General features: G+C 43.7%; 1 protein-coding gene across 2 annotated transcripts in view; it reads right to left on the bottom strand.

The window, feature by feature from the left end:
• SPON1 (spondin 1) overlaps positions 1-8,686 on the bottom strand; it is a 1,167,370-nt gene extending 1,158,684 nt beyond the window's left edge. The window contains exon 1 of one of the 2 annotated variants that reach the window (XM_069223539.1): positions 7,922-8,686. In XM_069223539.1, the coding sequence (XP_069079640.1) occupies positions 7,922-8,150 (229 nt within the window). In that variant the 5' untranslated portion in view covers positions 8,151-8,686. The remainder of the gene's footprint in view (positions 1-7,921) is intronic. The other variant, XM_069223538.1, reaches the window with a different exon arrangement.
• Between the last annotated feature and the right edge of the window lie 6,598 nt (positions 8,687-15,284).

Below are 15,284 nucleotides of genomic sequence, written 5' to 3'. Positions count from 1 at the left end.
TGGTTATACACGCATACATTAACTTTTCAGAATAATCATAAATTGTGAAGAAGAGGAAGATAGGTTACTTCAATAAATGTAATTTAAAGTATAAAGGTAAAACGTGAATAATGGATACATGTAAGAATTTTAACTTAACATTAATGTGCACATTTATAAAGCTTCAGTTTGTCAGTGATTACACTGTATTAATACATCTAAGTATGTGCATGTTAATTTTAGTAAGACACACAGTAAATAAAATATCAAATGTAAATGTGTAATCTGCACAATGATTGACGTGTAAAGATGGAGTCTAAATTGCCTACTCCACTATTAAGGCAAATCATTCATTTTCGGCCTATGAACTTGTGGTTTACCTCCATATATCTGTAAGGGAGCTACCACAAGACTCGACTTATCTGCCGGTGAACTACAAAAGCACCTTTTCAAGGCACTGGTTTAGAGATTTCCTTATAGATTCTATAGTGCTACAATTTTTGGAGGAGATGTGTTGAAATCTTGATTTTAACTACAAAGATTTAAACAAACTACTATACCTCTAAGGGGCTTTTTGTTTAGGGGTCGTTTACTGTCTGTTTACCATAGTTCTAGTGAGACGTTGAAGTGGTAGGATCTGAGGAGTAGGATGTGCCCTTAAATCTTTCATTTGGAAAAAAGAGTTCCCCTACTTTATGTTAAAAGACAACTGTCAATGGAACATTTGAGATGCCTCAGCTGAAGTGGAAGAGAAAGAGTCTCCAGTGCTGTGAAATCAAGGGAGGGACAGATAGGTCAACAAGAAACAATGCCTCTCACCTGGGTGGCTGCAACCTGAAAGAAATGCAGATGTGTGCAATTGGTTAATCTGCAAATGTAAAGGCTGCTTGGAAACTGATACTCGCTATAATTGATGGGCATTACTTGAAGCTTTGTGATGACAGCTGAGCTGTGGACCCCATTCTTTAATGGACATGTTTGCACTAGGTATAATCTGCATATTACTAAGATCTATATTTTAAAGGCACTTTTTTTAAATCTTAAATCTTTTTGCACATTTTTGTAGCTGCCTATCTTATAATGTGTCCAATGCAAGTCTAAAAAAATGACTTACATATTCACAGTGCTTATGTGCGGAAAGGTGGGGATATTTAGCATTAAAAATACACAAGCCACTCTTCTCCACTGCAGCAACCTGGATTCATTTCTGTGGCCCTCTGGTCGCACTCTGACATCTGCAGTAATAGCATTAACTGACAGAGGTTTTATAAAGCAAATTAGTGCATCTGCCACTGATTAGTTTAACTGACATTTATTTTTTCATTTCATTTCATTACCTTAGTATGCAGTGAAATTAAGTTACAAAGACCAGCAAAATAGTTACAAATTACAGGGTTGGATTGGGATCGAAAATAGGCCCTGGCAGCTCAAAAAGAAAGTGGCCCACATTCGAGGAGTGGGACCTTTCACAAAACATTGCTTGGTTAGCATCATGCATAAAATTTGGGGAGAAATGTGCGGTTAAGTTAAGCATTTTAAAGCTTGTATGGTCAGCATTATTTGTCAGGACTGGACATACTGCATATGTGAAAACTGAACACATAGAAGTCTCAACACCTTGTACAATGTAGTGAGATACCTACTTCTAATCAACTGTGTTTTTGATCGAGATTATCACATAAATCACAAATTGAACACTAAGCCAAGGGGGAAAGGGGCTAGGCCAGGATCTCTGGGAAAACAATCTACAATGACAAGACAAAAACACAAGTACTGGCAAAGCCAATAGGTCTTGCTTTTGTGAAGGTTAGAGCTGTTAGTGTTGTAAATGACAGTGTCATGTAGTTGTTGATGCAACCCGCAAGTTTCATATTTAGAATATAAATTTCACTACACCAATCAAAACACAATTCCTTCAACAATTGTGCTTTGTCTATCTTCAGTAAGACAGCACCTTAATGTGTCTTCCTTCCTGAGGAAAGAAGACCTTCTCGTGCCCGCAGTGCAACCGAGCTTTCGTCAACAGATCTAACTTAATGTCATAAAGCTACCTAATGTGCACATGATGGATGGCGCTCCGTGGTCTAAGGCACCAAAGATGCTACTTTCCTGCTACTCTTTATCAAAGCAGCTGAAGTCAGAGTTGCACGAGGGCCCAAAAAGAATATAAAGTAGTATTAGAAAATAAAATGATTTACAGGGCTGTTGTAGCTTGGTAACACGAGTGATTACTACAAAAATGGTTAAAGCAGGATTGGGGGGAGGGGTCTAGTGTGGCAAACAATGAGGGGTGGAAGGTAGTGGTGGGGGAGGGAACAGGGAGATGGTAAATGTAATAAGATGCCACAAGCAACATGTGAGAGGTGTTTGGGGGGGCAACACAGGGAGATGTGAAGTGATTTCCGAATATAATTAAAAATAAGTAACTCTACAGGCATCCAGGGGAGTGACAACAAGCTTGGAGGAGATAACAACATAGCCTCCAGCTCAAAAAGCACTCAGAGCACCAAGAAAAAAGTAGTTCCTGAAACAGATGCTATGATGGGACAAGTGGAAGGGTACAAGTACTGGGGGCATGCTCTGTAGGAGTAGACAAAGAAGGAAAAGGTGGGGCAAATAGGAAAGATTAACAACTTAGAAGCAAGGATTTTTAAAGTACACTTATATAATCAAATCAGAAGCAGTGTGTGGTTGTAAGCCCACAAACAAATATACTGAACTATACAAGAGGTCTTGAATGCTTAACCTAAAAAGCGGCTCTGGAATTCCTCCTGTCCATGATTCACTACAGAAGGGTTTCAGAGAATAGAAGCTCTCATTTTCAGTAGCAGCTCTGCCTTGTTTCTGCCAACTGTTAAAGAATCACTTGAAACAGTGGATGCTCTGTCATTTGTGAGATGTTTTGTTAACTTACAATGGGCTTAGAGCCCTCTCACTGCTCACCACTGGTTGGCTTCATCGTCATTCTCATTTGCTTGCTTCTCTTTGGTTAGCATGTGCCAGCTTCCCTTATTTCTTGTGTTTGACCCTTGCCTGAAGCATGACCAAATACTTGTGTCCTTCCACTGCACGCACTTTTGGAGCTACTTTTGTTTCTGATGAAGCACTCCATAAGAGTGCATGTCTTTGAAGGCTGTCTCCCTCCTGTACCTCTCTCCACTTCGTGTCTCTCTTTTAGCCGTGTGCTTTTGTCCCCCTTGCTGTTGTTGCTTGCCCCTTCCAGCTCTCCTTGCTGCTGCTTGTCCCCATTAGCTGTCTGTATTGCTGCCTGACCCATTCCCACTGTTCATGTTATTTCTTGTTCAAGCTACTGTCTGTGCTGTTGCTTGCCCCTCCCACCCTCTGGATTGCTGCGTTCTCTTCCTCCCACTCTCTGTGTTGCTGCTTGTCCCCCTCAACCTACAAATAAAAAAGCTCTGGGATGTGGGAAGTGCTGACCGTGTCATCGAGCTTTTTAAAAAAAAAAAAACATTTCATCAATCCCTCCCTCCACCCCAAAATTGTTGATGCTTACCCCACCCGCCCATGCACCAGCCATAACACACAAAAAACTATGATGAGGACACCTCTGGTTGTATTGTAGTGCTTCTTTTTCCAGTTTCAGACATGCAGCACAGTAGCTGCATTGCTCTGCAACATGACTAGTACAATGACAAAGTTGATAGCTTGCATTGCGAGGTCTATTGGCTTGGCTTGGACAATGCTTGTTTTTATTACAACTCATACTGTACATTAACCTACTATTCACTGTTAATAAGACTTTACGGTTACTTAAAGGCCCATTTTTAGCAATCTTAGTAATAAAGAAAGATTAAATAAAGTTCAATTTCTGTGTCTTACAGTTTGTAAGCAGCACATTGATACTAATTCATAGTTCGCTGTGTTACAGTGGAAGGAATGTAACTTATGAACTGCAAGTAACAAAAGGACCCCTGTAATAAAAGCAGTAACCTACTCATCTATCTGCATAACATACACATCTGTGATCTGCATATTACACAGTTTGTTTAGCAGCAGGCACAATAATTTTCTGAGCTAAATTATGATAAGTCAAAGCTGTTACTAGATAAAGTACAGATCGTTACAGAAAGTACTTTTGCATCTATCTGGAATAAACAGGACATATGCAGGCAAGTTGATTATTGAAATTTGGTTCATTTAGGTCAAAGAACAAAATAGTCCAGATGCCTCAACATCTGACCTGGCCTGCCTTCCCAACATAGCCTCTCAACCTCTTCACACACTCTTCTCCCCCACCCATTCTGGCCTCAGTGTGGCAACCTACGAGAGGAGGAAGGCAAAGACGCTGGTCTGTGCTGAGCTGCTGCCGCTCACCAGAGCCCCCCAGTGGCCAAGGTGTGAATAGAATAGATTAACGGGTGGAGCAACCCCTGGCCCCCACGAAAGGCCATATCATTCACACCTCCCTTGCCCGTCCATCGTGGCCTCAGTGTGACTGCCTGAGGAGGATGAGAGGGGAATAGCACTGCTTCTGGGGTCTGGTCCAAAGAGAAGAAAGATCGCCTAACTACAGCCATAAAACCGGTTTCTCAACAACGCCACTGCAAGCTCACTCACCCTTCCGCCTCTAAACACAGTACTGTGTGCCTGCATTCCTCCGGCCCATGCCAGCCTTGTATAACAGTGGCCTGGGCAGGTAAACATGGAGGGATCTGAGTGGCCCATAGAACATTGTAGGCTGTTGCACTCCAGGAAACAGCCCACCGCAGGCACCGGCCTATCGGCGAGCAACAACTGCCCACTTTGCCAATCCACTCTGTTACACAATATTTTGTCTTTTTAGCCACTCTTTTGACCCTGCCCCCTGCTCACTGACCCCGCACCTATTACACACAGGATCACAGTGCCCATACTTAATTTAATACGCTTTAACCACTGGTTCTAGCTTGTACATGTAACAGCAGGGGCGCTCCTCCATTTAGGCAGCAGCTGCAAAACCTCTGAAAGAAAAGGATAATAAACAAAGTTTATTATCCTTTTCTTTTAAAGGGGCAGGGCCACGGGGGTGACGAGTGCTCAGCACTCCCCCTCAGAATGCATGTATGTTTGGCCAGCCGTCTCGGGCTGGTCAAACATACATGCGCAGTGGGCTCTCTGTGTTGCCGGGCTGCAGAGAGCTTGCACAGGCTCCCAGTATGCCTGGGAGCACCCTGACTGGGCACTCCCAGCCACTCCTGATGCGATTGGCCACAGGGCAGACTGGGAGCCTGTGCCTGAAGCAAGACGAAGTAGAGGAGCTGTGCAGGCACGGCAAGGTAAGTGTTTTATTTTTTTGATTTAATTTATTTTAATATTTATTCCCCCCGCACCCTCACACCCCCACCCCGGTGCCACTTGCCTCTTCCACGCCCCGCAAGCCACTCCTGTATAACCAGTGCTTTAAATGGGCCGATACTGAGTAAGATAAAGGTATTACTTGTAATTGGAAAGTGCTGGCACTTCTCAGAAGCAAGCAGGTACTCTGACATAGACTACCTGCACTTCTAGTTTTCCATTTCAAGCACTGTGTGTAACAGAATCTAGAGTCACTCCTCGATGTGCCAGAAGGGGCTCAGCAACATCTCTTCATTGGTGTCATTTCATACAACCAAATCTGCAGGGTGATTTTATATAGTTAAATAGAAAACAAAATAGGAATGGGGTGGGGTGGGGGCAGAGCGCCAGTATTTCCAAAGGTTTACATTTAGAGCTCTCACGTTTGCAAGCTTAAATAGTTCATCCAGGCCAGGTTTATTCTTTGCATTTTCGATTTATAACACCAATATTATAATTGGATAAAAGGGACAACAAAGAGAAAATGCAAAAAAAAATACATATCCTGAACTGGATAAGGTACTCGTGAATGTACATGTACAACTTGAGAACTGAGTAACCTCATAGTGAGGCCCATGGGGGCGTGCAACGCTTATTTATTTCAGTAGGGGGTATGCAACTGTGCTTTGCCCCAATATATGCAGGCTGTGTGTGGGGGGTCGTACGTAGAGTACCCTGGGTAGTTTTGCCACCAATTATTTTCGACCCTTGTATGCTTGCATAGTATGGAAAGTAATAAGTTAATGTTACTCACTACCTCAGCTTAGGGACTTGTGTTCTATTGCGCAATATTACATATAAGGTTTTTCTTTTAGTCAACCTATTTATAGAGACAACCCCCTCACTTGAACGCCCTCACAACATATGGCTGTAGTTTTTGCCTGAGATTCCCTGATCTAGAGAGTCATCTGTTCCACGTCAGGCAGCTTTGAGTACGGAGCAGCACCGGGTCAGAGCCCACTTATCCATCTGCAACGCATGCAGAGCGGCTTAAAAATCGCTGCATAGTGAAGGAAACCAGTGACCACGCGCCCGGGTTCACGGTCAGTCCGACGCGATGGCTGCATTCATATATCTGATCGTGTGAACTTCTGCTTCGAACACGGCGGAGAGCTGTGGCCTGTGTTTCACACATAGCACGTCAGGCGTCTGAATAAAGGCAGAAAAGAGACGCGCACTAACTAGCTTTAATTATTAAACGGTGAAACTGACGGGACGTCCTATATAGAATGCCGTGCAAATAATTTATTTCTGCAGTTTTATATAGGGCGAACTGGGCCCTAAGGCATCAAAGTGCTGTACGTGAGCACCAGATTATATTACACAAAATCAGATTTATTTTTGTTAGGCAGGGAGATTAAGTAATTTGCCCAGAATCACAGGGAGGTGCGGTGACGCCGGAACTCGACCCGAGTTCTCCAGTTCCAAAGTCGGCTAGTTTAGGCACTTAGACCACATCTACTCTTCAGGCTGTTTGTGTCTACCGTAAAAATGTCCTAGAAGTCGACGGTCAAGCGCCATATTAAAAACTCTTCATTCATCATCCAAATATTTATATTTGGTCTACAGCAATGATTCTATTGTGTTCGTGGGACTTGTAGTTTCGTGTTTTTTAGTCTATGTAAAGGCCTACAAATACCAGCATGCAAAGTACTGGTGGCTGGAGGTAGCACACGACCTTTGGAACTCGGCAACTATTTCTAATTTTCTTTACAAATAAATTAAGGAGAGATCTAGCGTAGACACATTAGATTAGTCTAGACAGAGTGGTTTGAAGTTAATTGCTATGAGGGTGGTGCTGCTCCGCAGGGTGACTTCAAACGGCATAATTAGACCTGTTGACATATGTGTTATGGTGGCAGGGCATACTTACCGTCTGTCAGACTAGACCAAGAAGCAGTGTTGTGTCCTAGCTGCACAGCTGTAACCCAACGTGACAGTTCTTGAAGTACCAAGCTCGTGCACGTTTAGAACCTTAAAATACAGGCGCGGACTGCCTCGAGGACAGGCAGCCCCCAATCCTATGTTTTCTAACACCAATCGTTCAAACGGAACCAGGAACCGTCTACTTCGCAGTATAGACACGTTCAAAGGGAGCAAACACGGAGGCCGAGGGAATGAAACACGGTCTCATGTAGAATAGGTGATAACATTTTTTTTAAAAAGTGCTCCAAAACACCGTGGATGTGCAAAGGCCGCCCCCGTAGGCGGCATAAAGGGCCGGCGCATTGCTGCGGTGTAGAAAAGAAGTTCTAAAACTTTGTGTCGCCTTGCCTTGTCATTGAGAGGGTGGCTTCAACAGAATGCTTGCGATCACAGAAAACTCTATTCACGTTAGCGCTGCGAGGCCAACCTAATAGCAGAATGCGTGATACAACTACGTCTAGTGTAACGTATGGGAAATCTCTGAGGACAAAAGAACAATTAAACCCACTCATGAGTACTATAATGGATCAGGCTACACTAGAACTGCAAAGGAACTGGTGTACTATTGTAGGGCAAGGCGCAATTGTTTCAGTCTCGCTCCCCCGCTCCAAATCTTCACCTGGCCCCTTTCTCACGCACGTGCACGCACAATCCTCAAAATGATGCACCGAGGAGAGCTTACCTCTGTAGCTGGCTCCTGGCTTGTAAAACTCGGGATCTCCCTCCACCCTCAGGCTGAACTCGTTGTATCCTTCCCTCCGAGTGCCCTGGACGCGCAGGATCCGGCTACAATACCCCTCGGACTTGGAGGCTTTTTCCACAGTATCGTCCAAAAAACCAAACGCCGCCCGAGAGGCAGTGAGAGCCAGAAACTGCCACAATAGGGTCTGCCACGCAACTCCCCTCGCCATTCTATCCGCGAACTTCTGGTCACAGCATAGACCTCGCTGGATGCCGTGGCCCGAACCGTGATTCCTTCAGAACCCGAGGCGAGCTGGGGGGTGTGGGGGCGCAGCCGGTGCTCAGTCAGGCGGCCGGCAGCAGGGAGCGCCGCAGGAGGGTCTGCACAGCAGCAGTACCGAGAGCAGCAGCTGGGAGAGACTCTGCTGAGCTCTGATCTCCGCCAGATCCCCGACTGAAGTGCTGTTTTCTTTCAGAGGATGCGATTAGCAGCTCCCAATGTTTACTTTGCCGAGCAGAATTCACAGGGTTTGGTGAAATAACAGAGCAGAGCAGGGGGACAGGGCTGTCTCCAAGACAGCCAGAAAAGATCCGGGCTGCATGGGCTGAGCTAACAGACCTAAAATGAATCAGCCACATTCCCTGCCAAAGTCTATAGTTACCACAGTGGTGACTGGCACGAGGAATGCCCTGGTTTTAAGTCCGCGCCAGACACTGCAAACATGCGTTTGTGCTGATGTGCAGGTGGTGAGAAAGCGTTCGTTACGCTCACTGATCGCAAGTGCAGACTCTCTGCACAGTGCCTTTATGACCCGAATGCACCACTTTAGGACATCGACGTGTCTCTTTAAAACTAATAATCTAAAAAAAAGGATAATCATGAAGTGATAATAGGACTATTGCCTAGGAAATTATACAATGGTAGTTATCAAGCAACGGTAACGTGAAGTCATGTACACTCCTTTTGTACTATATTGAGCAGATTTCATACGATCTATTACTGCTCTATTTTTTTCAGAACACATTCCCCTAGGAAACATCGCCCAAACCCTAATAGGTGAAGTGGAGCATAAAACGTTCGACAAGAGAAAAAACGATGAAAGAATGCACAATGAACATTTGCTGATATGGCTTAGTGTATTCACCCATGTTATAAAGCATTTCCATTCCAATGCTCGTTTACGTTTGCAAGGCATTTCAGCATACAGCTGGAATCTGGGTTTATTTAAAAAATGTTACGGCGCCTTTGTGTAGTGTTAGTAAATTGATGAGAAAAGTTGTGATACTTCTGCAAAGTTATTTGCAAGGAGCTTTCTTTAAAGATCCGTAAAATCCAGACAAGGGAGGGGATTAGTTTGGTCTTTATAGAGAAGTGATTTCAGTAAATTGGGTCCAAGGAGGCAATTCACAGGAATGAAATTGAACTTGCGGTGGCTCAGATATCACTCTGTGCTTGCTCAGGTAGAAATTATTTTAACATGCGTGATGTACAGGGATGTTTTAGCGCTGGAGGCGCACAGCATGACAATCTTTGGTGAAGCCCCCCCACGACCTCCTTCACGAATTCCCTCACTACCACTCTCCACTGCTGCCATTCATCTCTCCTTTGCCCACCCTCGCATTTATTTTATTGTGCTACTCATTCCAATGTAGGCTGTGCTCTACATCACAAACATATTATACTGAGACAATGAGTCACATAAGTATAAATCAACGAAAAGGAAATGCTACTTAAGAAAAGTGGGGACTACAAGGTGTAGGAGTCACATGTCATCCATACTGGTGGCATCTTATGTTAAGAGTGCTTGGTCTGGAGAAACGAAGAGGCAACAACTAATATTGCCATTCACAAAGAATGGTCTGTGGGCAGCAGGCTCAACCACAGGCATGCCCTTCACTGACTGATTCTTTGGAAATCCCCTTTTATTTTTCTGATTGCGGCGGAGCACTCTGTGCACTAGCTTTCTTTCTCCCTTCCTGGAGAATACACTAAGGACTTTTGGAACCCCACATTATCTCTGATATTAAGGGACTGGCGATATTTCCTGCCCATTATACATTTTCTTCTGGAAAATCTGAAAGTCATATTCTAGTGGGACAGCCATCACAGTTCCAATATTTTTACCTGTTCATTCAACCTAACAGGATTCGCGGTGGCCACCTTTCTTCCCCACGGAAACCTTCAATCTTTGCTGTCCCTCGTTCTCCGTGTTTCAGGCTTCTCTTTGTCTTATGCGTCTTGATGACGGCCCCCAATCTTCCTGAGAGATTAAAACGTGACTGACTACCACTGCGGACCCTAGATTGATTCAATTATATATAAATGAACCTTGTTGTTCTCGTTTTTAATATCCACAACTTTGATCACTGAATTTGTTTACATGTTTGTATTACTTTGATGATAGCACAAGCACATTTGTCACTACACACCCACTGCTCCGCCCAAAGTATATATATTTCTTTTAACGAAAGTTGTTTATAAATGATTTATTAAAACTAATTATTAAAATTACCTTTTGGTTCATTTGTATTGTTTTCAACTGTTGGACCAGTGATTCTTGTACATTTCAATTTGATGCACCACTTTCATGACAGTTCATATTTCCATGGCTACATTTGAAGGATTGTTACTTGTGAACTCCAAGTGCCATAAGTATCTCTGTGACAAAAGCAATACCCACTGAGACATCAAAATAAAATACTAATCTATGATCTGTGTATCATATGTTGTGCTTTGTAGCCGACTCATTAACCCTCTGTACTACTATATCATGAGTCAAACCTTTGACTAGACACCGTAGATCTCTCTCTCAAGAGCATCAACTACCACAGTTATTCTGCCTTTTAATTATCTTCAGAAAAATGAAGCACACATAAAGATCTCTACAGGCTGCTCCTAACTCAGTTCAAACCGTCATGCAGAGGGTGCCCCTTGACCTTTTCACAAAGTGAAATAGCATTGGTCACACTACCCTAAAACCAGCACTGGTGATGTGTAGTCCAATAAAACCCAATACATCAGAAATGGACACCTGCAAATGTGACTTATACTACACTTGTTCATTGCACTTTCATGAATAGCTGTAAGACTGACTAGCGTTTGTCTAGTGCTACATGGAGGAAATTGAGTTACTGGTTGATGGGTGTGGAAGCCCCACTTATGGCAACAGCCACAATCCTTTTCAGGGTGAACAACAAAAATAATTAAATTAACCTGTGCTTAATCCTCTGGTAGCTTGGCAGTCACGCTTAATTTAGATGCATTGCATAAAGTATTTATGCAACACACAAACAGTCTTAAAGTGAAAACACAAGGCAAGAAAAATCTCAAACCAATGTAGAAAAACCAAGTACATTTTAATAAATGAAATATTACTAGAATTACAAAAATCCAATCAGTAGAACCAGAGATATTCAGTTTTAAAATGTTTAGTGAAAATAGCACCTAAAAGCAAAAAGCACCAATCGTGGTCATGCTAGACCTAATTAAAGTCAAACAATTAGACTGATCATAATGGAGCACAGACAGTATACAGGGATTAGATTAAATAAGCTGAAAAGTGACTTTCTTAAGTCTGTCATGAAGATTTCTGTTCGCATTGGAGGAACCTGCAAGGAGGAGGCTTTTGGCGTGAAGAGCAGGTCAAGCATCATGGACAGTTATTGCTGTAGCACAGTGGTCAGGGCGTAGCTGGAGCTTTATGCTGATGGTCATCACAGGCTGTTGTTGCTGCAGCACAAAGTGCAGGTTTCACATTGCTGGTAGTTGCAGGTGGTTGCTGTTGGTGTGAAGAGCGCGTCTCACTGGAGCTTCACATTAACGGTCATCGTGGATGGCAGAGTTTGAGTACAAATGGGCCTGTTCTCGGTCGTGAGGAGACCAAACTTCAGGATTTTCACTTTTTTTTCTAGGAGAAGCATCCACTGATGATAGCAAATAATCCAGTTCCTGGGGACACCTCTTGGGGATCACAGCTCACTCCCACAGAGTTCAGCAGCGGAGTTCAGGCAGGTCCATTTGCAGCTGGTCAGCTGAGCACTGGCAGGGAGGCCTCTGAAGCTTGTTGTGTCTCTGTAGCTCACACAGGATGTCAGCCAGCTGACACTTAGAATCACTGTGGGTAGCCTGGGAATAAGACAAAAAAGTTCAGTCTTCTTTCTTCAGAGAGCAAAGCAGTCCTTCAAGCAGCAGGCAGTCAGCTGACAGCCAGGTGTTTCTTCTCAATCTTCTGCAGTACAGGAGTATTCTGAAGAGTGGTTCCAGAGGTCCAAAATGTATACCTGGTGCCACTTTCTATGTGTGGGGGATCCTTGTCTTACTCCACATTGGTTATATAAAGTTCTTCCCCTTCTCTTGGTCAGGGCTGCAAACGTCTGGGTTGACAAAAGGCAGGGTAGGCCTAGTGTCCGGTTTCTTTGTGTGTGCTGAAGTGGAAGTGGGGCTTGGTACAGATCCTCCACAGCTATCCTGTCATATCTTCCATCCTTTCCACACCTAAGCCTCCTTTGTCTCACTGTCTAGAAGCTATACACAAACCTCAACAGCAGATCCAACCACAGTCATGTGACCCAAGACACTGACAGAAAGGCACAGTTTGTTAGGACAAAAAGTGCCAACTTTCTAAAAGGGGTGTTTTCCGAATTGTGACTTAAATATGACATTACGATTAAAGAGTGTTTGACTTGATCGCCTTAGGGTGGTCTCCCTCAACTTTGTGCCTGCCTCCCTCCACTTTTTGACACTTTTAGCTGGTTTTAGGACTCTGCACACTTTAGCACTGCTAACCAGTGCTAAAGTGCATATGCTCTCTCCCTTAAAACATGGTGACATTGGCTCATACCCAATTAGCATATTGAATTTAGAAAGTGAGCATTTCTCTGCACTTAAAATCTTCCTGTGCTCTACAGCCTGTCTTCAATCCACGTCTGGGTCAGTCTGGTTGACAGCTCCCTTGTGCATTTCACCCAAACAACCACAAACGCAGGATGCTCAGTCACACCTGCACACATCTGCATACTGAATGGGTCTTCCTGGGCTGGAAGGGTGAAGGGCTTAACACTTCCATTTCAAAGGACCTTGTCCTGCCCTCCCACAATGGACTGCCAAATCCCCTACTGGGACACTGGTAGACAGGGTTGTACTCAAAGGGGACCTTGTGCAAAAACCACTCTTTGAAGTCCCCCCACTTCAAAGGCACTTTTGGGTATTTAAACTGGGTCCCTGGCCCTACCAACTTAGACACTTTCTGGGACAGATACTCTGAACCAGACCCTGCAACCTGCCAAAAGGAGCTTCCTGGCTGCCCAAAGGCCTTGCCTGGACTGCTTTGCTGTGAAGGACTGCTATCTTGCTGTTGCCCTACTGCCTTGCTGGCCTCTGGTTCTCCTGAGAAGTGCTCTCCAAGGACTTGGATTGAGCTTGCCTCCTGTTTCCTAAAGTTTCAGGGCCAAAAAGACTTCATCTCTGCAAAGGAACTCCTTGTGTGGTGAAAATCGACGCACAGCTTGCCGGAATCGACACACAGCCTGCTTAATGGTGAAAGAATCACTGCATCGCCGAACCAGAACGATGCTACCCGCTTCCCAGAACGGAGATTGACACAGCGTCAACGTTGCAACCAGAACTTTGACGCACAGCCCACTGGATTGATGCATCACTGAGTCAGAAGGATGCAGCCCAACTTCCTGCAGGAGGAATTGACGCAGCACCTGCCATGTGACAGAAACTCCGAAGCATTGCACACTGCATCGACGCAGCACCTGTGACTTCATCCTGCATGCCCAGGATTTCCACACATCGACCCCTGGGCATCAAAAGACCCCGCATCGCAAAGAGGAATCAAGCCTATGCACCAGAATTTGATGCAAAGTCATTGCCGCATGGAAAATAGTCAACGCATCATCTGTGTGCACACCGGAATCCGACGAACACCTTTCGTTTTCCTCGCATAGCCTCCTCTGCAGTCTCCATGCATGTAATTTTGACACATACCAGGTACTTTGTTCTTGCAAGAGACACATTGCTTTTTAAAAACTCAGGACTCTTCTTATCATTACAAAGGTGATATTTCAACTTGTACTTATCAAATCGTGATCATTTTGACCTTATTTCACTCAGATAAATGTCTTATATCTTTCTAAACCTGTGTGGTGTATTTATGTGGCGTTTTCACTGTGTTATTGCATGATTTATTTCAGAAATACTTTACACATTGCCTTCTACGTTAAGCCTGACTGCTCAGTGCCAAGCTACCAGAGGTTGGGGACAGGATAATTTGGATTATATGTGCTTACCCTGACTAGGATTGTGTTCCTTATTTGGACAAGGGTGACCTCTACCAACTATAGACCCCATTTCTAACTAAGAGGATTTTAAATTATAGTTAATTTGAGTTTAAACAGCATATCTCTACCTGTTCCCAATCTGTCGTTCACATGTCCTACTTTTCAAATAAAATGCACCCTGCCCTTTGAAACTCTAGGACCTATCCTAGAGGGGACCTATCAATATTAAATAGGAAGGTTTAACCAAAGGTTCAAAATGTCAGATTAAACCTGCACTACAGGCTGCAGTGGCAGGCCAGATACATGTTTTAAGGGGCTACTTCAGTTGGTGGCACAATGCGTGCTGCTTCCCAATAGTACATTTAGTACGATGTGCTAGGAACTTGCAAGTAAATTAAATCTACCAATCAATTGTAGGTCAATTTAACCAGGTTTTAAAGGTTGCACAAGCACTTTGCCATTGGTTAGCAGAAAAAAAGTGTACATAGACCTAAACGCCAGCACAAACGGGTCCAGCAAAAGGAGGCAGAGGAAGGCAAAATTCTTGGGTGACCCTGCAGAAAGGGTGAGGTCCAACACTCCACAGCACATATATTTTATGTTATGAAGGAGATATTTTGGAGCCTTTACAGAGCCCATTCTTTCAATACCAACTTCTACAACTGTTCTCATTGGCATGTTAAAATAGGAATGTAAACCTTCAACAATCACATGTCTCAAATAGCCATTGTGAATGTAACCTCATCATTGGTTGATTGTGATCTCTGAGCTTTTAGCTGAAGGATTAGGATACATCATGTCTAACAACCAGGTATATGTGATGGTATAGACAAGAGAGTGCTACTTCTACAGACGTCTTTCATATAATTGTCATGGTGATTTAAGGTATGGGGTGAGTTCTGCTAGAGCATCTAGTGAGGTAAGAAACAGCTTGTAACAAATTATGAAGGATTGTGCTAAATGCAACATTACGCAATTTTCAAAGTGTGCATGCTAGTAGCTTATTAGGAAAATAGCAATTTGGCTCGACACATTATGAATTTGAAAAACATATTATTTGGCATTGTGAAATTTGACAA

This window comes from Pleurodeles waltl, chromosome 3_1, assembly GCF_031143425.1.
Source record: "Pleurodeles waltl isolate 20211129_DDA chromosome 3_1, aPleWal1.hap1.20221129, whole genome shotgun sequence".
In the NCBI taxonomy this organism is placed as follows: Eukaryota; Metazoa; Chordata; class Amphibia; order Caudata; family Salamandridae; genus Pleurodeles; species Pleurodeles waltl.
The sequence above is the reverse complement of the archived record's forward strand: the minus strand, read 5'-3'. Positions and strand labels throughout refer to the sequence as shown.